The sequence below is a fragment of the Heliangelus exortis genome, chromosome 10 (genome assembly GCF_036169615.1).
Source record: "Heliangelus exortis chromosome 10, bHelExo1.hap1, whole genome shotgun sequence".
In the NCBI taxonomy this organism is placed as follows: Eukaryota; Metazoa; Chordata; class Aves; order Apodiformes; family Trochilidae; genus Heliangelus; species Heliangelus exortis.
The window spans coordinates 15,816,866-15,840,791 of NC_092431.1; the positions used below are offsets into that span (position 1 = coordinate 15,816,866).

Here is a 23,926-nt window from a genome sequence, read left to right on the forward strand (position 1 = left end):
AATATCTTTTCTATCTCATGACATAGATTGTGCCCAGCTGTAGTAAGAACTTGGTGAATCAAGGAGGATCTTAGCAAGTAAAGAATTCAAAAAGATAGACTGAATGCCATCCTTTTTTTCTCCCAAACACTGTGAAAGATCTTAGAGAAGGAAGAGCACCATCCCTTTAAGATTTACGTCCTGTTCTGGGGCTTTGCTGGGAGGCTGGATGGACTTCAAGAGGCTTTTCTATCAATGATGCCTGAGTACATCACTGAGTTTAAGTTTAACCTTTCATTACTGTTGCTACAAAAAAAAAAAAAGCATTTAAATGCAGACTCACAAAACACATCAAAAGATGCTATTCAATGGAAATTATTTTCAAATTCCTTCTTTTACACCACCTAGATTGTCCTTTATTCATTTATAAGTGATACTTAGCTATTTGTAATGAAGTGTAACTTTTTCAGCTTAGCTAATGGCATCGTGTGCTTGAAAAAAATTTTAGCTTACCAGTTCAAGAAAAGGTCTCATCATTCAAAGAGTAATCTTTAAGTTGTTCTTGAAACTGCACTCATGTAGAAATTTTGAATATTGCAAAATTGAGGGGAAAAAAAATCCAGAAAAAACTATGAGTCATCTTTGAAGGTAGGGACTTGAGATCAATCTTGACTATGACAATGGATCATGTACAGAGAAAAGTTTTGTTCTTGAAGGTTTAGCATTAGTCAGTCAACTCTGAAACTCATTAAATTCCAAATTTCTAAAAGTTTCTGCGGCTGCATTGGTGAAAATAATAAAAAATTAGGTGAGAATAATTTGTACTGGTTCTGTAATTTTCCCTATCAAAATATACTGACTCAAACACTGATGGAACTAAGATAATAGAAATTATTTGTGTTGAGAATCCCAAAGATGACCTGAAACTTCAGGAGGTGATTGTATGATCATATTTTTGGTTGTTAAATTAGAGTTTAATTTCTACAGTGAAAGAAAGATCCAACTTGTTATTTGGATATGAAAGTTAACAGTCTCTTAATGAAAGAAGGATTTCTTCTGTTGATTTAATTTAGATAATAATTTTCCTGTCTTAGTCAGTTTCTTGAAAACCTAAAAAAACCAGAGGGAGAATGTCCTGAGTACCCCTGGGATGTAATGATGCTATTTTCCTTCAGTACTTTTCTGTATCCCAGACAGATTTGCATTTCAGTGATTTCGTGTCCACTAAAATTCCCTTGGAAAGTTGTATTATTTTCCTATTGGGTCTGTGATTCAAATAGCATTTTGCTTGATTAATAGCATCAGAATAACTCCTCTCAGTAAACTGGACTTTGGTCAAGATAAACGTGCCATAAAAATACTCTCTAAGAAAACACTCTTAAATGCAGTTCTGCTGCACAATTAAAGTAGTCAAGTTATACAAAAAATTTTGGAGCATGAGAAACAGAAAATATTAAATATGTTTAAAAAAATCTATTACTTGATGACAAGCATATCAGATTATTAGATTCCATGTTTTCCCATAGCAACATTGAAAATAAATCCACTCCTAACATGCTGATAACAAGCTTACTCTTCAGGAGTCTCATGTTCCACGAGGCTCACTACCAAAGCAACATAATGGGTGGACTTTCATCTCATTCATTACAAATATTAATTTAATCATTCATACATCCCAAAAGAGCAAGACAGCAGCAATGAGCCCCTGATTTCCATTAAGTAAATCTATAGCAACTTTTCAGAATTTTAGGACTACCTGACCACTGGTGTCCTCAGGAATCTAAATATGAGTTGTTAATAAAATGTTTAAACCCCAAATTCTGGGGGCTCTGCATGGAGGACGTTGTTTTGTTTGCATGTTTGGTTTTAATTCCCAAAGAGTATTGAAGTTGCTGGATTTGTATATGTTTATAATGCTTATGTAGTCTTATCTGAAAAGTACATATATTAAATATCCTGAATTTAGGTGTCATAATATTTAACATACCAAATGTGGTTTCCCAAGCTTCAAACTCTCTTTTTTGCAGGATTTTGACACAGGTTATCTATTACAAAATGCCAAGTTTTATTATTACCTTATACACACATACACTTGTATACAAGCAGAGTCTGTATGAGTTTGCAAAAGAACTGGAGAGGGCTGCAGTGCCACATTAGTAAGAATATTTACATGCTTCTGCACTAATAATAATAACAGATATCTTAAGATTGAGAGAATTTTTCATACAACTCTGAATCATTTCCATGAAACTGGTGCTAGTTGTTATGTTTGAGCTCTAAAGAAGCAGATTGTCCTGGAACTCCTTACTGGAGTTTCATTTAGCTCTAATACTTTGAAACATTGGGAACAAAGCTGTAGAAACTACTTCAATTGCTCTGCAAGGGGATAGCAGCATCTTTGCATCTATTTTTCACCAAGGCATGGAGGGCAGAGCAGTTTGCAGCCATGGAGCCTTTGCTCTGCTCTTGCTGATGATGGGATGGAGCAGCCTCTGCTGGGCAGGGCTCTTCCTTGGGCTTCCCCAGGCAAGGCAGGAGCCAGACTGTGGTCACAGCTGTGCAGTGCCTGGTTTATGGGATATAAGGTTACAGTTTGTCCACTTGCTCCGAGTTATTAAACTGTCTTCTGTCATTTAAAAGATGTGATTTAGGCAGACATTTTCTTCTTATTGTATTGAATTTTTTTTTAGACTGGCTGATAAAAGATGTTCTTTTTTTTTTCCTCTTTTCCTTTTTTTCTTTCTTTTTTCTTTCTTTTCTCTATTTTATTTTTTTTAATTTTAAATAACTGATAATACACAAGTTGCCATGCATTTCATTCCCACAGGCTAGGAACAAAAAAGACAAAGCAGTACAACCATGTGTTAGAGAGGCTATTTACTTTATGGACTTTAGACTATATTAGATTTCAAGCTTAGGTAAGCTAAACCTCAGAACCTAAATGCTGCATATAAGTGAAGGAAAAAGAGAGTTCCAGCATGTCTGATTTCATACCTTGTATTATCTGAGAAACAGTAGTGTAAGAGATCTTAAGAATGTGTCCATTAGTGAAACTGCACCTATTAGACCCTATTATACCCAGAGCTGTAGCAAATGGCTGAAAAACTGCATAAGAAATTTTCTAATTCTGTTACATAATATACTTGTGGAAGTCAGACTTTTTATGTGTTTTGAGAAATGAGACATTTGTACCCATGCTGTACAAAGTCAGGAATTTCAATAGTTTGATGCAATTTATAATGTAGGAGGTTTGTGTTCCCTCATATAGCTTAGGTCAAATGAACAGGCTTTAAAAAAAATTATAAAGTAAAGTTTTTAAAATTAGACTGTTTTCTTAAATTGGTGTAGTTCAAGCTACAGCCGTTTACTTATTAAATATGTGTTTAAATTTCAATTCATTTATTCCCATTGACTTCAAGGGGACAAATCCTATATTCAAGTGTAAGGAAATGCTTAACAGCTTTGCTTAATCAGAACCATCAATGGGTAGATTGCAGAAAAGGGTCTTGATTCAGCCATCAGATCTTTAAGAATTTAAAGAATTTATCCTTTGATAGATAAATAACCTGAGAACTTGAAACCCTGAACCGTGCCAATATAAAACCTAAAGCTTGCTGCTTCATTGCTAGAAGCAATTTGTTTTGCTGGTTTGCTTTGAGCTTATGTATTATTTTGGAGCTGATCAAAAGAATTGGTAGCAAAGTGCAAAATAAATTGTACTTCTAAATAAATTGATTTAACGTTCCTTGGTGCTTTAAATGATTTTAGTAATATTAATATTTAAAATATTTCTGCCTGAAATATTTTTAGGAGTATATATAGCAATAATGGCCACCATTTCATTTTGCTGTTTTTCATATTAGAACTTTACGCAGTAAAGATTGTAAAAATACCATCTTTTAGCACTGTAATAGAGGCAGAAGATTTCATGTGTCTATTTGCTTGTAAATGACTCAAGTTTTATTCAGTCAATATAAACACTCTATTAATCCTTTCACTGCATTTCTTACATGGGCTAAGCTTAAAGAATATGAGGTTTCAGCTGAATAAGAACTTTTCCTTCACTTCCATATAGCTGAGCAGAAAAATATTTATTAACTTTCTTATATTTTTTTAATATACCTTCCTGGTTTATCTCTGCAGTTTCTTCCATTGGGTTATGCAAATTTAAAGGTTTGCTTTCGACTAGGAAAACCTAGTGTAATTAAAATACCTGTTAGTGGGTGGACTAAAGGTTAATAAGCATGAAGCAGAATATTTATAGATGTTTTGTTTAAGAAGTAATGGGCATTTAAGCATGCACATGCATTCAGTATGATATTAATGCCTTAGGAGGCTGCAGCAACCTGACAGACTGGTACATTCATGTAGACACAACCGTGCAATAAAAGCAGCCCAGACATCTGGATCACAGCCTGCAATACAAAACCAGTTCTGAACAATTCACATTATTGCACTTACCTACATTTCCAGTCTCGTCCACCCCGTTCAGCTTCTTCCTTTCTCTGCCTTTGCCTTTTATGTCCTTGTGGAATCTCATTTTTCCTGCGCAAGTCGCCTCCATCTGCTCCTGTGTCCGAGTGGCCCTGGTGCCAGCATCCCATGGAGGAATTCTCCAGCTGAAGGCTGTGCTCACATCACTACTTCTGTCTCAGCACTGCTCAGCACTCAGAGCCACACTGCCTTGTTTTGTCAATAACCATTTATTTGTTGCTGGAATAGTAGCAACCATTACATCTGACCTCCCTGTTTCATCAATTATGGATAGATTATTGGATGTGAACATCTGCAAAAGCTTGCTGTTGAACTTACCTCCTGGCTGGGATTAGATAAAGTATTAAACTGTTGTTTATTGTCAGGCCAAAACTCTACTGGGAAGCCAGGGAATTCCAGGAGTAGCAGACTCCCATCAGCAAGCACCAAAAATTGTTTAGTATTGCCATCGTTTCCCATAAGATCATAGCCATTTATTATTTACACTTATTACTAGTTGTTATAACATACTTGATAAAAGCTCTTGGCAGGCACAGTGTTTCCAGCTATTGTCACATCTGTCAGGATGGAAAGGATACATAAACTGTTTTTTCCCCTTATATTGCTGTTAAAGGGTAACAGATGAAGCTTCTCCAATCCAGACTGTTAAGCCATGCTTTATTTTGCAGTGTGTCAACAGTGACTGGTTGGGAAATCATTACATTCCCATAATAGGTAAAGATTTCAACAATCTATATTAGTGTAATGTCTCTTGCAGTAAAGAATTAAAGTTGTACAATAATAGCAAACTAAAATGCCCAGGTTTGACTTTTGGATAGTTTTTTTCCTGAAGGTGCTGGGTGAATTTTTTTTTTTTCCTTTATTTTAACATAACACTTTATGAGGCATAGTAAACAAATTATGACTGCATTCTTACAAAACTGTAGGTGTAAAGAATTAGAATTATTATAATTGTTAGTGGCACAGAAGGCCAGAATTAATAACAGTAATACAGAAGCTAAAAGAGAAGAAATAAAAAGCATAGAAATAAAAGTTAACGTTTCTTTAATCATTTATACATGTCATCTCTTTTAAGTTTCCTGTGGAGCAAAATGAAGCATACAGAGTGAACTGGTGACCTCATGGAAGCCAATAGAAATTTGAAATTACTCTGGGGACATGAACTTTTTCAATTAGTTACTTTTATTTACATATCATCCTTTTAGAATTAAAGCACAAGTATACTCAATATTGTGTAAAGCATACAAGACCTGATACAGGCACAGAACCCTAGGTCTTAATTTGATAAACACTGAGGACTGAATGAAATGTTTGTCTTCTCCAGTCCTTCAAACAGCTGCAGACACAAATACTCTGAAGGATTTATTGCCATACAAGTTTACAGAGCAGGAAGGGAATCTTGGTAGTGAAGTCTGGGGGGGGAAGATGGAGCAGTTACCCCTCAAAGAGCTAAGCAGCATCTTGGTGGTAGCAATGTCCTAGCAAGAGCCAGTGGAAGGTCTTGAACTTGAAGGTGCCCCACTTTGATGTTTGACTTGCCCAGGCTTCTGGGTGGACCCTTCTACACCCCCCCTATCCTCCTTTCCCTGATTCCCTTGCTCCAAGATACATGATTGTGCCATGCATTATCCAAATACCTGCATTAAGGTCCTTGGAATAGCAGTTCTGGAACAGATTAGATTGGCCTGTTCCAGACAAATTCTTTCTGTAGAAACAATGACAAAGTTAGCACAGTTCTCCTTTAATTTTGCTCCTATTTCTTTGTCAAAATGGTGCAGTCCAGTCTCATTGGATGTGGCTGAGGGCAAGGAGTTATCATGCACGTTTACAGAATTTGAGTTGATGAACTTCAGTTCTGGGAAAAAAGGGAAAATGAACAATTGTGTCCAAGCAGGGACTGTTCTGTCCTTCCTCTCAGCATGGCACCCAGGTTCAGCATCCCTGCATTGTGGGCATGCAGACACAAAGCTGCTCTGTCCCTGGCACAGTGGTGCCTGGGTACATTCAGCATTTACAAAGGTGTTGCCTGCCATTTAGTTCATCTTGGGGGATTATTTTCCTGGGATGAGTTCTGCTCGTTGTAACCAATACATGATAGGAACAACACTATTTTATTATTGCTGTTCCACGTCTCTCACAGTGTTTTGGACAAAATAAGAATGCATCTGGGTTTGTATGGTAAAACTCTTGGGTTTTTTTTGACTCAGATGTCATAAGGCATGTAAGCACTCGGTTTATGGTGATAAAACCTGCACTCTTTGGCGTTTTTAAATGCACGTTTCCTGAGGAGCTATGGGAGAGGGTTCACTGGACTGCAAAACACCTGTGCATACAGTTCTAGTGTCTTTTATTTTCACTGGACCTTATGGAAGTGATTATTTAGTGAGTGTCAGACCTATGTATTTTTCCTGGAAGTGCTTCAGAGGTACTAAGTGGTGTGAGGCCAGTGGCCCCACTCTATTGCATTGTCTGTCTACCAACACCTAATGCTGGCTCCAGAGAAATATTGTCAGATGCTGCTTGTGAGGCTGGGCTTTAGCAGCACCTGTCAGAAATCATTAGCTTGTGCTCTCTTTGGCTAATGTTCCAGTTGATTGTCTGATTCATGTTCAAGATCTGTAAATGAGGCAGAAGCATCTTTACTGCTCACCAGCTGTGAAATGGCTAAACACAACTAGATTTTCAGAAATCAAAATAAATGTATTTCCAATAAAGTTTGACAACAATATCAAGTGCAAAGCTGAGAGCAAAACTATGTTTTTGTGGGGGTTTTTTTAAGTTACAGTATCATAAATCATTATTATCCCATCACGGTTTTGTCAGAGTAATGTATGTTACCAAAATAATGAAATACTGGTAGCAGCATTAATCTTGTGTTGAGTTGGATAGATTCTTTATTCAACATAAATTCATAACTTCAATTTTTGCTCTTTTGTCTATTCTCCCCAAATGTACCAATGCTTAGCACAGCCTCTGTCCTTTTGTCTGAGTCCTCATTGTACACTAATGAGGTGTGTGCATGGTTTTATGTTTATGTGTAGATGTAGAAGTAGAGGTGTGGCAACAATGAAAAATAAAGAGTGGGATTTTGGGGAGGGGAAGTCTTGGGGAAAGAGCTGACATATCTGTGTTATGTTAATGAAATAACCCCGGGGGGGCCCACAGCCATAATGCTGAGAGCTGAGAAACAAATCTGGGCCTGAGAGCTGCCTAAGATCTTTCTTGGCCAAGGAGGTAAACATGAAATTCACCTTGGTTTGAGAATTAGTGCAAGAGCTATACCACCAATAGGCTCTAGTTGGAGGATTTAAGCAGAGCTTGTCACTTTCTTTTTACACTCTAACAAATTGTAGCCAGGATAGGCTTACAAAGACCCATCAAGAGAGTGGTTCTCTAAAATAGATGCTCCCACAGTAGCTGTCTTCCTTTCTGGGGCTCCTGCATCCATCTTTTAGTGCTATGCAGGGAAAAAAAAATGGAAATTGTACAGGCTCCTTGATTTTATTTTTTTTTTAAGTTTCTGTTTTGTAGACATAGATACTACTTCTATTTTTGTTTGCATACACCAAACTTAACAGTGGGTGGCATATAGGACAGTTGTTTGTAATGGGGAAGACAAAGTTCATGTCTTATTCCTGCTACCTACACACATCCAACCCAGAACCCCAATGTTCATTTCTGCATTAGACCATTCCCCTTTCCTCTGTATTTCCACTGCAGACCTACAGATGTAGGAAGTTTGAAAGTTTGAGAGTCTGTGTACTTGGTCACATAGACCCAAAAACTAATTTGTGACCAGAATCAGTGCAGTTTTAATTTTTCAGAGGTCAAAAGAACTGTATATTATTCTAATCTGTTCAACTGAATATGCAATTACCTTTTTTCCTCTAGTTGCTGGGAGTATCAAACTGTCACTGAAACAGTATGGAAATTTATAATGCAGCCTAGGATGATCAGGCTAAATCTCTTGCAACAGCTTCTGTACATGGAAAAATTTAAAAATAATAACTAAAAAAATATATAAACCAAAGCAAAACCAAAGCAAACAAACACTAAAAAAACAACCATAAAAAAACCAAGACATCAGTAATTCTAAATCTCTGAAAACTTTGTCTTAGTTTTGAGAAGGAAATTCATCCAGGTTCATGTAATGTCCATACCCACTCTTTTTTGATGTTCATTACTAGTATAGTTTATTATGCAGTACCATCTAATGACACAGTTGTATATTTTTATTTATATTTCCTTAACATTAATAAAATTACCAAGGTGACGTTGTAATGTACAGTATTTACTATAGACCACTGAAGCTCGTCTGTTGTCAAAAACAATTTTTCCATCCTTTTTTTTTTTGTGTGTGTAATAACAGCTTTAGTCTCAGTCCACAAATTCAGCAAAACTGCACATTTGTGGGGGAGGTTTCCATATTAATTATTGACTTACTCCACTCCACTTCATCCTTGGATGGCACTGTTCTCTGCACAGATTGGCCAGAATATGTAGAAAAAGACCTATTTCTGGCAGTAATTCTGTCTGAAGCCAGAAAAATTTTCATGGAAGCCTATAAATTCCATTAGCTCCATATGATACGTGTTCCAGATGTTTATCCACTTGTCAGAGAACTAATAGATGAGTGGCCCAGCCCTGCCCTCTCAATACTCTCTCGTGACACACGGATCTTTTCTTATTGGTATTCATAGAAAACAAGTTAGGTGGACTGGTTGCTCATATCCCATGAAAACAAACAGGAAAGCTTTCATTCCAGTTATTTCCAGGTTTCTTACAGATTCTGGCAGACACACAGTTCTGCCTATTTGCTACCAAGCAAGTGTTATTTTTTTTTTTTTAAAGTGAAAATTAAAATTGTGCTGTAATTCCAAGAGACTTTGGGTAAAACTCTCTAATGCTTATGTGCTAGCACAGCATTTTATCCTGCCCTACCTCCTTCTCATTTTCTGTCCTGAATGTTGAAGATACAGCATGAAGCATAGGTGAGGAGGTCCTTCTTCCCTCTCTCCATAAAGGTGAATACTGGGCAGTCAGAGCATGCAGGGACACAGCACAGCTCCTCTCCAACAAGAATGTTCCTCCCTTCCTCTGTCTCTGCAGGGTATCTGAAGCTGGAGGGATTATCTGAAATACAGACACAAAGAGTATATTTTCTATTGTAATTAATCAAGATTTCCTCCTTTTTTGGTAGATAATTCAATTTTCCTTACTTCATCATTATTTAGAATGAAACATTTGATTTGTCTAGAGTAGTAGTAACCTGGGACTAAAATGAGCACTTTTCATCCATATGAATGAGTGGCTTTATTTATTTACTGATTTGCTTCTTTCTAACAGCTGCTACAGGGATGCAGCAAACCAATTTTTGCTGTAGCTACTCTAGCTGTGGGGTTTTTTTGTCCGCTTTACCTCTACTTTTTAGGCATTATGATATCTTTGATAGAAAGAAAAAAAAGAAAAAAAAAAGCACAGCAGCCTCAGCCTTAGCTGCATTGGTAACCTTTCTATGCTACATGTGGCCACCAGAGGCCCTGTGTCCTGGTTTAACACTACAGAGACCAGTGTAAAGGTAGCAATGACTCTCAGTCCAGTGCATGACATTTTTGAAACCTTCTGACACTCTTCTGGCTTCCTGACACAGGCATGATTACTACAATAAATGTTGTAGGTCCTCAGAGTTAAATGCAAAACCATGAGCTAAGACACTTATGTGTGTTTCCCTAACCAGCCTGGATTACTGAAGGGAGGCACTGCTGGCCTCAACACCCTCCTGGGCACGTTCAGTTTAGGGTAAATTCATAACTGATGTGGCAAGTTCCTAATGGAGGTGCCTGCAACTCTCTTTTTGTCACATCTTATGTCTGGATAACTCAATTGGCAGTGACCTTCCAGTGCAGGATGCAATGCTGATGTACCTGAGACTCTGATAAGAAAGGACTTGAGGGATGACAAACAGAGCACATCAATAAATGCTGCTTTTTGTGCAGACAGAGCCTCTATAACTGAAAAATAAAAGCCTTGTTCTGGGGTACTCCTGACTGCAGTAAATTCCTTCAACCACCAGGAAATGTGAGTTGTGGAAGCAGCAATAGGAATGGTGTCACCTGTAGCATGAGCACACACAAGTTGTCTTCTTTTAAACCCCACACCTTGCCAATGCCAGGGGATGCAGCCCTTACAGAAAATGTCCTGTCTTGTACCTCAGTATAAACAGGCACCTTTGGGGCATGCAGAACTCTGTCATCTGTCCAGGGGCATCTCCCATCCCCCTTCAGGGCTGGTAAATGACATTCACCACTCCTTTCTTAGAAATGTGCAAAAAGGATTTCCATAGATAGTCTTTGGAGATTTCCTGTTTTCTCATGTGTGTAATAGGTTGGGTCAAGCAACAAAGAGGAGGGAGGAAAGAACAGGATTTAATTTTATATACACTCTTCTGTCATCACTGCTGGAAAAAAAAATGGATGAAAGAGGAATTGTACAATACAAGTGATGTCAGTGTTAAATTAAATTAAGATCTTATGGTTTTAGGCAGCAGCTTGTAAGCCTTCAGTTGTGGGAGGGGTCATGATGATAAAGTACGTTTTAAATTAAGGTTAACAAATTGCTTGCATGTGTGACTAATTAGTCATAAAATAGAAAAATTATCCACACTATTTTAAGCCAAGATGTTTTAAATATATACCCTAGAATTCATTCATTTTTAGAGCATCTGAATTGTACTGAAAAAAGTTGTCATAGGGACCATTTAAGGAAGGATAAATAATATTAATTTTTACATCAGCGTATAATTCACAGATTATATAATAACAGAAATTCATAATAGAAAAACTCTTTAAAAATTTTAATTATGCATAGGGAAATGTATATTTTGAATCAAGTGACATCGCTTTGGTTTATGCAAATTACCAAAACACAGGGATTTGAATGCAAGTTGCATTTTTTTAACTTGTTGAATTATTATTATTGTTAATTATTGAATAATTAATACAACTGTAAGTAATGATCAGTGATCTAGTTCAATTACACCTGATTAAAGAAGAGAAGTACAGGTGGGAAAACCTTCATTTTGTGTTTCACGTGGACACAGAGACAAAAAAAAAAAAAAGAAAAAAAAAGGTGCAAGTTCTTATCATTGTACTTACTGGGTTTTATTTTTGTGTTTCACAGATTTTGAACACTTCTATAGAAATCTTCACAGAACTTTGTGATCCTGCTGGCCTAGGCAGAGCATATGCAGCAACAACTGAGATCCTGGCAAGGTAGGTTAGCACACCCTTGGCTGGCTGTCAGTGCAGATTCATTCAGCTGTGAAAGACTGAAATTGTTAGAGGTTTGTCATTTCCCATTACTGACTGCTTAAATTTTAAGCAGTGCCCTTCTTGTAGTAAGTGACCCTTTCCTCTAAAGTTTTTTTAAACGGGTACACATTTTTCAAAGTGTATGATCTAAGATTTCTTTACCTGCAAACTCTATGAACTTCTTTTTCCCACATTTTGTTGTTTTGGTTTGGTTTTAATTTGGTTTTTTCCTCACAAGTTTTCTTGCTGGAAAATAGATACCAAGCCATATTTTCAGATTAAAAAAGACAGAAAACCTCAAAAAATGTAGATGTCTGAGTATAATATTTTCTGAGTTGTACATTCCCATTTATTGCACTCAGTTCTTCAGTAGAGGCATTTCTGGTTTGTACATGTGTAACTGCATAGGAATTTGTTGCAGATAATTGGCTTTTCAGTGTTGTCATTTCAGCATCTGGCATTAAAATCTTCTACTGGGTGAATTAATTTGAAAGTACTTCAGCTTCTTCCACAAATAACTTAGACATAAGTTAGTCTCATGTAATTGTCATAGGAAGCAGAATCATAGAATCAGTTTGGTTGCTGTTAACTCAGCACTGCCAAGTCCACCACTAAACCATGTCCCTAAACACCACATCTGCCCAGCTTTGAAATACCCTCCAGGGGTGAGGAATTGACCTCTTCACTGGGCAGCCTGTGCCAGTGCCTGCCAACCCTTTCAGGGAAGAAATTTTCCTGATATCCAATCTAATCCTCCCCTGATGCAACGTGAGCCCATTTCCTCTTGTTCTGTCACTTGTCACTTGGGAGAAGAGACCTTCTTTCAGGACAATTATAAGGTTTCCCCTCAGTCTCCTTTTCTCCAGGCTAAACAAGTTCATGTTTTACTCTCACACCAAACATTTGGGTATTTACTTGTCTGATGTATATCCAACAAGCAGATTTCTGGAAAGCCTTTTCAGAAAATGTTGGATAAATGCATGAATATTTTCTGCTGGAGACTGAATCTCCACACTCAACTTGATCACTTTTTCTTTATTTGTGTTTTATCTGATTTGTATGGACTTGTACAAACCATTTTAAATCTGATGGATAATGTTTGTATTATCCTAATTGTCGTCATTAATATCATTAATAATTTTAGGATAACAATATTAAAATTAGGATAACATCATTATCCTAAAATAATGTATTATAATGTCTGTGAGTACTGTCACCTATTGCCTCGTGACAGGCTGGTGAAAGTTGCTGAACCCTCCTGAATTGCTCAGAACTTGTCTATGGCTTTCAAATTTTTTGTGAAATCTTTGCTGCAGATGTTTCCACAGACCACAGGAAACTGAAATTCTCTATCATGTGCATTTAGACATTTCATTTTCCAGGGAAAAATCTGACATAATAGCACCGTGTTCTTGACTTATTCTGCCAGTGTCCACCATGGTAATGACTTCTTGTGGACACATGATTTATACATCCAATTCAATCACATGAGCAATCCTATAAAAGGCGCATATTTTCATAAAAGTCTAATAGGGGTAAAAATCTCGTAGGGCATTTTAGCATGAAACTGGAAAATGAGTTGCTGTAGATATGTAATCTCTTCTGCTGAAGTCATCATAACTGTTCTGTGGGATCATGAATGAATATATCTTTAGGAAATTACATTTTATGCATTTAGGAAGGAGATAGAAAGTATATGGCTGTATAAAATAACATGTAGATTTTTGAAGGAACTGTAAAATATTAGCCCTTTGAGTAGGAAAGAGCCGTTTATCATATTATCAGGTCTTGTGAGGGATAAAGTGTTCCAGTAATCCTTCTAGCATACTTTAAATATCTAAAGCTGTCATGCTTTTAAAAGTACTTCCTTTGAAAAATTGTTAAGCTGTACCAACCAGTTGGTAGTCAGCATAAGTGAAGTTCTAAAAGTGAGAAATACCTTTCTGATATGTATCAAATTGATTTCTGTTTACTTGAAAGAGGTTATATGCCCTAGCAATTTTTTGTATTTTCTGTACACGGACCATAGGGGGTTTTATGTGAAATATAAAAATTGGCCAAAAAATACATCAAAACATTTCTATTAATTCATGGAATTAGGAAAACCTTTTTACATTTTCTCCTGTCACTGATTCCATTTGCTTTATTACTTTCAGCCTCTAGCCCACAAACTTGGTGGCACAATCAACAAACCCCTTAGTGGCTGTTTCATCTCTGCTCTATTTGATTTCTCCACTCTGAGTAAATGATTAAGTTTTCATGCATTGGTTCAACCAAAATCTATGTTCACTCAACCACATCCTTTATTGATTACTTCTACTGCAAACAGTAGGCCAAGTGTGATATACATAATTGGACAGTTGTCAGGGGATGTGGGTGTTAACAGTCCTGTTTTCCCAATTGGAAACTGGAATCACCTTGATACACAAATATTCTGCACTGTTTCATTCTCATTCCTTGGACCGAGGAGTCCTTTTCCTCAGAATATATGTTTTTAACTCTCAAAGGTCTGGTTGAATGGATTTAATGATTATACCATATAATATGCTCTTCAAGTTGCACCTGTGCACAGCATATAGAAAACTAGAAAAACTGGAATTAATATTTGTCTAACACTTTAACCTTGTCCTTTAACTTATATAAATCATGTGTTGTATTTCTGTGGGGAAACCTTTGATTTTCTCTTCTTAGGAAAAAAAAAAAATAGGGTTTAAAAATTGTGTTTCTAATCCAAAAATTGAGAAGCCTTTTGACATTTGGTAAATGTTTACAATACAGTCAAGACAATATTCTCATGATTTTAAAATACTTAAATTAGGAAGCTTTAGTAAATCCACCTTTGCCTATTGACAAGTAAGCTTTGCAGCAGTATATAGCTGAACACTTGAAGCATGCTGATTTGCAGTGTTTTAGCATCCTTTTGTAGCAGTCTTGCTCATCTCATACAGATGACATACATCTCATCTCATATATCTCATACAGTCACATACAGATAATCACTGCAATATTGTGAATTTGCAGGCATGCTTTGCTATTTTTCATGTTCCATGGCAGGTTCTACTCTGTTAGAGTTACTCTGATATCATAAGACAAGAAATTACAGATTTCTGCCAGATTTTGAAAGCACACATCCCTAGCATAGTTCATAATTAAAACTGCAGTGTAAATAAACCCCAGTTCATCATTTCCTACAGGAATATAACTGGAAGGTGTTTTTTAAATGGTGAGAAAATAAATCACAGTTCTTTACAGGAACTTCTGTTTCTGTGAGTTTCTTAACTAAGAGTGGATTTTCTATCTTGCTTGGTGGCTTGACACTTAGCATGCTCCACTCCTCCATTAGTGACTCTGGTTCATGGCTAATATTGGGGTCAGCTGCAGTGACACTTCAGCCTTAAAGGGAAAAAGAGAGCAGTGTCTTACTCACAGGCAAACCCAGATGTCTGTCTTCTGTCTTGTAATCATACTGCAGAGATCTTATATTGTTAATATGACTGGTTTTATTAAAAAAAAAGAAATCTGCAAATGTTACTGTCAGAGCACATCAGCCAATTTTCTACTTGGATCTAGCTGTGACCTCAGGTTGCTCTGATCTCACTGGGATTTTGGGGTGACACCTGCAATCCACAGCTTATAGGTTTGCTTCTGTGACTTCAGCAACCTTTGATCTGCCCAGCCAAAGTGCAACATTACACCCAGGGAAATGGTGTCACCCCCAGAGCTAAGAGGCAGCATCATTATGGAGCTGCTGCAGCACCAGGGTTCTAGAGCAAGAAATGACAGCTCCAAATTACAGGAGCACATCAATTCCTACTGACAAACTCTCCTTATCCCTTCCCCACTTTTGTCAGGATGGGAGATCTGTCTGTATTGAAAATGTTACCTGCTGCTCAGCAGAAAAAAAAATATTAGAATAATGGAATCTGCAAGACCCCTATAAAATCACCTGCATTTTCATTCTTGGCCCCGTATCCTGAAGAATAATTTTGGTTTATTTCACTCAGCCCCCAGAGGTTTTGGGTGGACTGGAGTCATTGGTTTCAGCACAGGCAGTGCTTACACAACCTTGGCAACCAAGTCCTGACAGAGATGAGGCAGCAAAAGTAAAGTTAGTTCAGAACAGGGGGATAGATCTTCAGTGTGTGGAGAAGCCATCTGAGTGAATCTTTAATTTTGTCTCTGTTCTTTGCTTTAGTCAGGGAAAAGTGGCTGAAACTATGAAGTACTTGGGAGAGTTTATGAAAACTGCAGAGAACACTCATCTCAGCCAAAGTCTGGTGGATTCATGTGTATTACTTGGGAACACTTACAATACAAGAGTAAGTACTGCTTGTAATAATTACATCAAACAGTTGTGTTTAATCTGTGGTCAAAATCTGATTTTGCACATGGGACAAACCAGAAGAGCTGGATCCAGGTATTGTGTCTTACAAGAGTTACCAAAGCAGAAGGTACAGTGACACTAAATAAAATGTGCCTTACATTTTTGGGAAAGGTGAAAATTTTTCATCATATTTAGCACACAGGGGGTTTTTCTAGAATCAGTGAATAAAAACTCCAAATTTGGATCATGACAGGTTCTCAACACTGTGAAAAATCTGCATCCAAATCACCACTGGGGCCACGTATGCCCCCCAAAAATCATCAGTTAAGACAAATGAAATTTTATTGGACAATACATTGAAATTCGTGCTCTTTTTAAATGAATATATGCCACATTGCATACGAATGAGCATTTTTATCTTAGCTTGATTTCTTCTCTGTGTTCTCTAATCAAATTTTTTATTTTTAGGTGCTAGCAGCAAATAGTTTGGCAAAGGTTTGTGTGGTTAGTGGAAAGACTTTCTCCTCTATAAACCTCCATCCAACCTCGTGGCTTTGGTTTGCTCTGTTTAAATCAATAAATAGGCAGTGATGTACAATACTAAGCTAGAGATAACTAATTTCTCTAATAACTTTATCATAGTTTCTAAAATCTTTTGAGGTGCCAGTGTCTGAATTTTTTCTCTTGGGTGTTCTTTTGGCTTCCTGGCTGGGTAGTGGTTTCCATGCCTACTTTATCCTTCACAGCATCTAGAGATGCAGCACTTCCACTGCAGCAGCATTTGATTTTTTAAATCATAAGGGTTAAAAACATTACCACAGAAGTGAAAGGTTCATGTTGAGCCCTTTAACACCTATTTTAGAGCTGAAATGCTACATGAATTTAGCTACAATAAGTAATAAGAAGAACAGATTCTGTACACTGGACAAAGTGGAAATTAGGTAACGCTTCCACAATTAATAAAAAAAAAATATAAATAGAAATACCCTTTGTAAGTCACCTTTTCTGGCTTCTGTTGCCTGCTTTTTCTGTTAGAATTTCTTTTCTATCTTGCCTGTTTTCACTTATTCTACACTACCCTCAAATGTCTTTTTTTTCTTTCTGGATTCCTCTTACATAGAGCTCTCACTACCGACGCTGGTGACCTATTTTTGTTTCATAAGCAGTAGAAAAATTTCATACTCTGTAATCTCTATATTAGCTTGAGAGTCTTCTGTTTACATGTGTTCTTAGCATAAATGCTGAATTTCCCATTGAAAACTCAGTTTTAAAGTCTCTAAGGACTTCCTGAAGAAATATCAAAATGGGGAAGCTTAGAAGTAGGGTGATGTGATGCTGTGCTGGGTTAATCTACTCCAAATTTGAAAAATAATTAACTAAATTCTGTTTAACTACTTTTATGTGTAGATGTTTCTGCCACCATTGCTATTAATTCTATGAGGTATTATATTTTTAAAAATTAACCTCATTTTGGTTATTGTCTTGAACTGGGTAAGTGGTGTGTAAGGGAAGAAACTCAGTAGCCTATTTTTATGAGCTTGCATACAATATGTAATTTAAATACTAAAAAAAAATCTAAAGTTTTACAGTTCCTTAATTTCTATGCCATTCATATTTTCTATGTAGGGGTAAGGAATGTTTACCAAAAAATGAGCCTGAAACAGCATTTTCTCTCTGGGATCACTGCCTGCTTGGTGTCAGCTGCCATTGCTGGTATTCTCTAGGTCATTGTAAGGGTTTTTTTATTCAACTCTGTACTTGCCCCCCTGATACAATTTGCAGCATTACTGTCCTCATCAAATTAAAGATATCTCTGTTTATACCTAGATCTATCCTATCCCTTTAATAAGCCATGGATATAACTTTTGCTGTTCTTTCCAAAGTGAGTTTGACCAAATTCTCTTTGCTCTGTTCAAGCTGTTGCTGTCTCTTTACATTTCTGTCACCCCAGCAGTCCATCACCATCACTGTCTTTAATGCTGTTACTCTCAGATCCTCCTTGCCTGTCGTGATCATTTTACCCGCATGTTTCTTATTTCCTAAAATGCCTGGGTTTGTGTTATGCACAAGTATTTGGTCTAATTTCTCCCAGTTTGTTAAGCAGATTCCTTGCTTTAATATGCAAGCTTTGGTGGAGTCAGCCTGACATCTCTACATTTCTCATTGCACTTGGTTTCTTAGTCTGAATTGCTGCATTCCTCCCACTACCTGCATCACTTAACCTATTACTGTTCTCATGAGTATGGTAGGGAGATGTTTCTGCTCTTTATTATTATCCTAGTGCTTATTGTTCTTTATTCATTGCTGTGTCCTCATAGGTCTAATTCTGCTCTCCTGATGTCTTGTAAAAAAAAAAAAAAGCCTGAAGACTTCCTGAATTTCTATGACTCTTTCTCCTTTTATAATTACAAGTGTGTTTTAGCAGTCATACAAATTTTGATCCCAAAAAGTGGCATGAAGTGCCAGTCAATTGCAGTATTTGCTGCTGGTCTCTATAGTCTGTGCAGAAAGGATTTTCTGTCTTACAAAATCAAGCTGAGGGTGAAACAATACGATGTCTCTGAAAATGTTTTCTGTTGAGAATTTTATGCCATCAAAGCTGTGGAATTCCACACCAGTGGGAGAACTGGAAGGTATCTTCAGGGAACAGGCAGGCTGTGGCTTATGTTAATGCTAGACATTCAGAAAATGACCCAGGAATTGCTGTTATAATGGCCACAAGAAGAGATGTTAAACCTAGTGAAACAATAGAGAGAATTTCTCAATGGTTCGGCTGGAATCAGTATGGTACTGATAATAATGCTGATATACTGATTAATATTTACATACTTATATTAATATTTATATGCTTAGATTTGTATCCAGAATCAATTCTGTTCCTGAGAATGACATGAGCAGTGTTATTTGGATTTGGGAGGTTAGGAACCAGCAGTGAGTGATTTGCTTAATGCTGTGCCATGAGTCAGCCTGTGGGCTGGCCTCAGCTGCAGCATCTCTGAGGTGCCAGAGGAGCAGCCTCTGATCTCAAGTTAAAACCCAGGTGACTACAAGGAGTTCTTACAGTTATCTTCTTTTTTCTCTTCTGTACTAGGGGAACTATAGTAAAGCTGTTGAAAAATTTGTCCAGGCTTTTGAGGCAGCACAGAAGTTAAAAGATTTGCCTTTACTGGATGAAACAAAGACTTTCTGTGGCATTGCGAAGGCTCATGAGCTGATGGTGGCATTTAACAGCCTTATAGAAGCAGAAGATCCTGTTAGCCTCAAGTACCTGCTGGCATGGAAGGAGAACAGAAGTGACATGTGCACTGACCCTCTTACAGTTGGTAAGACATTGGTTATGAAACACATTAGTGCTGTATTGTCCTCAACAGTTAAGTCGTTTTTCTTGTAGAGTTATATTCAATTATTTCCTGTGTTTAATCCTCTGGATGGAGGTTAGATTTACTCCTTTGTGTGGTTATTTTAAAGGTTGAATTAAATAAGCTTAAATACAATGTAGAGTGGAGAAACAGATAGTAGTTGTTGCTATGAATGTTAACTTACTTTCTCAGTGCTGTTCTCCAAAACATCATGTTTATGTGCAGACAATGATATATTAGTTTAGTCAAACATAATTCTTTTTATCTTGAAAGAATTAAAAAAATTTATTTATTTGCATTCAGTTTTTCAAGTGCAGTCAAAAAAAGTTTCCTGTTACTAAAAGTAAGAAGTACATAGTTCTGAATTCAGAAAAACTTGTTTTATTTTTGACATCATTACACTTGACATTGCAGGGGAAGAAAAAAAAAAACAGCAGCTGATTTTTCCGCTGTGTGTCCTTGTCTTAGTCAAAGAGTAGAGGAAGAAGTGTGTGAAGAAGGCCCCTTTCTTCATGAGTTAAATTTTCTGTACTTTTTTCCCTTGTACTGCACGATAATATGGGACAAACTAAATTATGCATTATCTCCAAGGACCGGGAGTATTGTACTGTAGAAGGAAGAGTAATAAATCTACTCAACCTTAAAACTTTCCTCCCTGTGTTCCTCTGGAAAGTGTGAATCAGGAGTACAGGGGAAATGATTTTGCCCCAGCTGTCATTTATAATATGGAGCTTCAGAGTTACTGTGTTCAAATTCTCTCAGTTATACTCTCAAAAACACAGAACTGCCTGTCTGCTCTTTTCTTGTGTACTTATACTTTATTTCTCCAGTTCTGTGAAAGGAAAACTTAAATTGTGAACTTTATATATAAAAGAAGTGGTTAATAGCCTGTTAATTGCATATGTTAGTGGTTTAACAGGAACCAGGAGTTCAGAGGCAAGTGAGAAATGGGAATGAGGACATTCATTGGTGTGCTGAGGAGATAACAGAGAGCATTCTGGTTAGAGTTCCAGTGATGAGCAGTTCCTTTGCAATGACAATACATTTCTTTTTCAATTACTAGTTATATCTATATATCTAGGTATATATATTATTTTTGTCTCAATAAGTGAAATAAGTGAAATCCAGCACATGCACAAACAGATTTTGGTAGCTGGCAAATTTAATTGGGTGTGTGTCTCCTGCAAGGGATAGGAAGTTTCTTTATACCTTCAATGTATATTTTACATCTTGCACTTAAAGAGTTTTCCTGCTTAATAGGTTGCTTTTTCCATGCAGTTGTGGAACTCCTTTATATCCTGAAATTGTGTGTGCCCCTTTAAGCCCAAGCTTCATGCCCCTCCTCAACAGGACTTGGAGAGTTTTAAAAAAAAAGCATGATTAGAAAAGCCTTTCTGTCCTGGCAAGCGTGGTACCAGAAAGAAGTTTTGTCTGCTGAGATTCTCTTTCTTCACCATTTCTGCCTAGTTTATACTCTGTTACTTTTGGTATTAGTTTTCATTTTCCTTCCAGTTAACTCCAGGAACCCTGTGGCTACTGCATTTTTAGCAGCTCTTCCAGTTCAGTAACGTTCTTCTCATTAATGCTCCAAGTTTACTCTCATGGTACCCAGATTACATCCAGGAAAACATAAGTGTCACACTGGCAGCCCAATCTGTAATATTCTTCGTGTTTCCTGGGCCAAATCTCTCATTAATACTGGCATTACATTTTTAATATTTTTGTCTGGCAAAACATGACCTGGCACCAAGTCAATAATTATGATTCCCCAGCTCTGAGTTTCAGGTACAGCCTTTATCTTCCCTTCCAGCAGAATGGCTGAGCATCCTGCTATGAGCTCATCACTTTGGAAATTCCTGCTGTGATAACAGAGCAGTACTTCTAGCTCTTTCTAACAGCTCAACATTGATAATCTACTAGGATTTTCTCAGCCTTTTTGAGGATAAAACATCTAGAGACAAGGTACAATTATAGTTCTTAATCTGGAGGGAAATTTAATGAAAGGAAGGAAGAAGGTAATAAAGTTTTATTTCTAACTGTTCTGACTGGAAAAAAATTCTGTGGCAAAAAATAAGCTTCTGTATTCTTTGGCAAAAGAAAAACTTAGGCTAGTGGAGGAGCAATGACATTTAAATTCAAGTCTTTCAACCAATGCTTATTTTCCAAATCAATCATTTCAAAAACCAGGCAGGAAGAATCCTCAATTACTACAATTTACCTCAACATTTATTAATAAAATTGGTGTTTTGATCAAAGTTGTCATGGACAAAAGGAATGGGATTATCAGAAAATTGTTTATAAATGCAATGGAGGTTGTGTTTCTACCTGCTGCATTTGACTCACTCACCTGACTTCACTTACAAGAGAGTTATCTGTCCCAATGTGAGATGCCACTGCAAGAACAAATATGTATTTATTGGGCTTTTTATGTTTAGTAGAACATATAAAAAATAATTAACAGCAGAATCAGTAGCTCCATGTTACAGCCTAAAAAGCAACCTGCAGCGTGACAAACATCATCAGAGGAGAAAATCTGTCACATCTTTCATCTCCTGATTTGGTGCCTTCTAGAGGGGAGAAGAATAATTTAGGGTACTGGTGGCAGGAAAATTTTTGATCAGATTTTGGATAATGATTGATGAAATGCTGACCAGGAGGGGTGAGTCTGGCTCATCTCAGTCCAGGTCATTGCATCTGGCAAGGCTGTGCCTCAGCCAGAGACCTTGGATGCTTGAAAACATCTGAACACTTACAGAGTAGGCTTACAATGGATTGTTTTTCTCATACTAAAAAGTCTTCAGTTGTTTTCTTGAGAAATGTTAAATGCTTTTTAACCACAATTTAGATGTACGCTTATTGACTTTTGAGAATTTCATAAAACTAACACATTTTACTGTGGGTTTTCTGTGTTTGTTTTGTTTTATAGTAGCTACAAATGCAGCATAAATGATTCTTGCCCACATCATCAGCTGTGAAGTCTTCTGATGAAAGGAATTATCTTGTACTATCAGCTTCAGTATGATCAGGACTATTTTTAGCATTCTACACCTGAGCAGCCTTCAGTGTGATTTAAAATGCATGCACCAGCTAAAACTGTATCTTAGAGAAGATAATCCAACGAGCTCCTTTTCTTACTCCTAAGTCTGTAATCCCTCAGTATTTTTTCTCCTGGTCCTTCTTGTAGATATTACATTCCATGATGTGAGTGTGTTCTTTTTCTGGTGTAAAAAGTAAAATTTTCGACCTACCAATTCACATATTTAAAGCTCTTCAAGAAATTTTATATTAATTTTTCTGAAAAAAAAAAAATGTGGCTAGCACAGAATTGTTTATATGTTGAGGAACAGAGATCTTACCAGGTGTATTTTAGATCTAGCTTGTGTGTAACTAACTCTTTTTAAGAGGATTCTCCCTAAAGAATGGTAAAATAAGCGAGATATAAGATCAAAGATTACACTAAACAAATTCTGTTAACATTTTTCTACTGTAACTTACCATAGCCATGTAATTTATGGATCATTTTGGTGACAGTGTTCAACAACAGAACAATTTGCCTCATAATGTGATAAACTGCTTTTTATCTGTCTCTTCTTTCTGAAGGACACTAATTCCAGGAAACCTCTTAACATTATAACTATTCTCTTTCCTCCATTAATAAATGTGCATTAGTTACCTCAAATGTACACTAATAAAACTGTTATGCCATGGCACTGTACCCAAAATGCTTGACTGTACTCAAGCAAATCAAAACCAATCTTCACCAGGTATGTGCATTACAAATTTCATGCTGTGTTTGTGCAGTAAGTGTTCCTCACTGGGAGCAGATTTTTTTTATCTGAGAACATTTAGGAGGAAGAAAAGGTATGGTGCACTGATCATAACTACAAAAATAGCAAGTGTTTGCTCCTTACACAAACATGCATCCTTAAAATAGTTCTTATATGGTGCCAGTGGAAAGGTAGAGGCTCCTTTCACTGCATGTTTCATATACAAGGGTCTGTCATAGATTCTGGCTTATGATGTGACTGATGTGAGATTTCTGCAACTCTGCATGTTCATGTGTCCTCTCAAAGCCTCTGTTTGTATGTCTGTTATATTGCTTGGCAATAAATTAAATTTGTTATTAATTAGTTCTAGTCTGCAGTTAGCACATAGCTCACACACACACGTAGGCTTGTGTGGTGCCTGAAGTTCACATGCAGTCTTAATATTTTCTTTTATTATGTTTCTTCTTGGCAGTTTATTAGTGAGTTTTGTAACTAGCTTGTTGAGTAAAGGTCATTACATCTAAATGCTGCCAGTGACAAAATAGACTGAATTTGAACAGGCCAGGCTGATTTTCTTCCCAGTTACTGCTGTAGAGAAGGTGGAGATTATTCAAACCCTCTTTTGGGGAGATGGAGAGCATGACTCTGCCTCTCAATAACCTTCTGTGTCTCCCCTCCCTCTTGGTGGTCTGT

At 36.9% G+C, this 23,926-nt stretch overlaps 1 protein-coding gene across 4 annotated transcripts in view; it reads left to right on the forward strand.

Moving 5' to 3' along the window:
* Window positions 1–23,926, forward strand: part of TTC29 (tetratricopeptide repeat domain 29) — a 123,945-nt gene that overhangs the window by 59,145 nt on the left and 40,874 nt on the right. For all 4 annotated transcript variants that reach the window (XM_071753707.1, XM_071753708.1, XM_071753705.1 and 1 more), the window contains exons 8-10: window positions 11,653–11,744; window positions 15,979–16,102; window positions 19,199–19,430. In XM_071753707.1, the coding sequence (XP_071609808.1) occupies window positions 11,653–11,744; window positions 15,979–16,102; window positions 19,199–19,430 (448 nt within the window). The remainder of the gene's footprint in view (window positions 1–11,652; window positions 11,745–15,978; window positions 16,103–19,198; window positions 19,431–23,926) is intronic.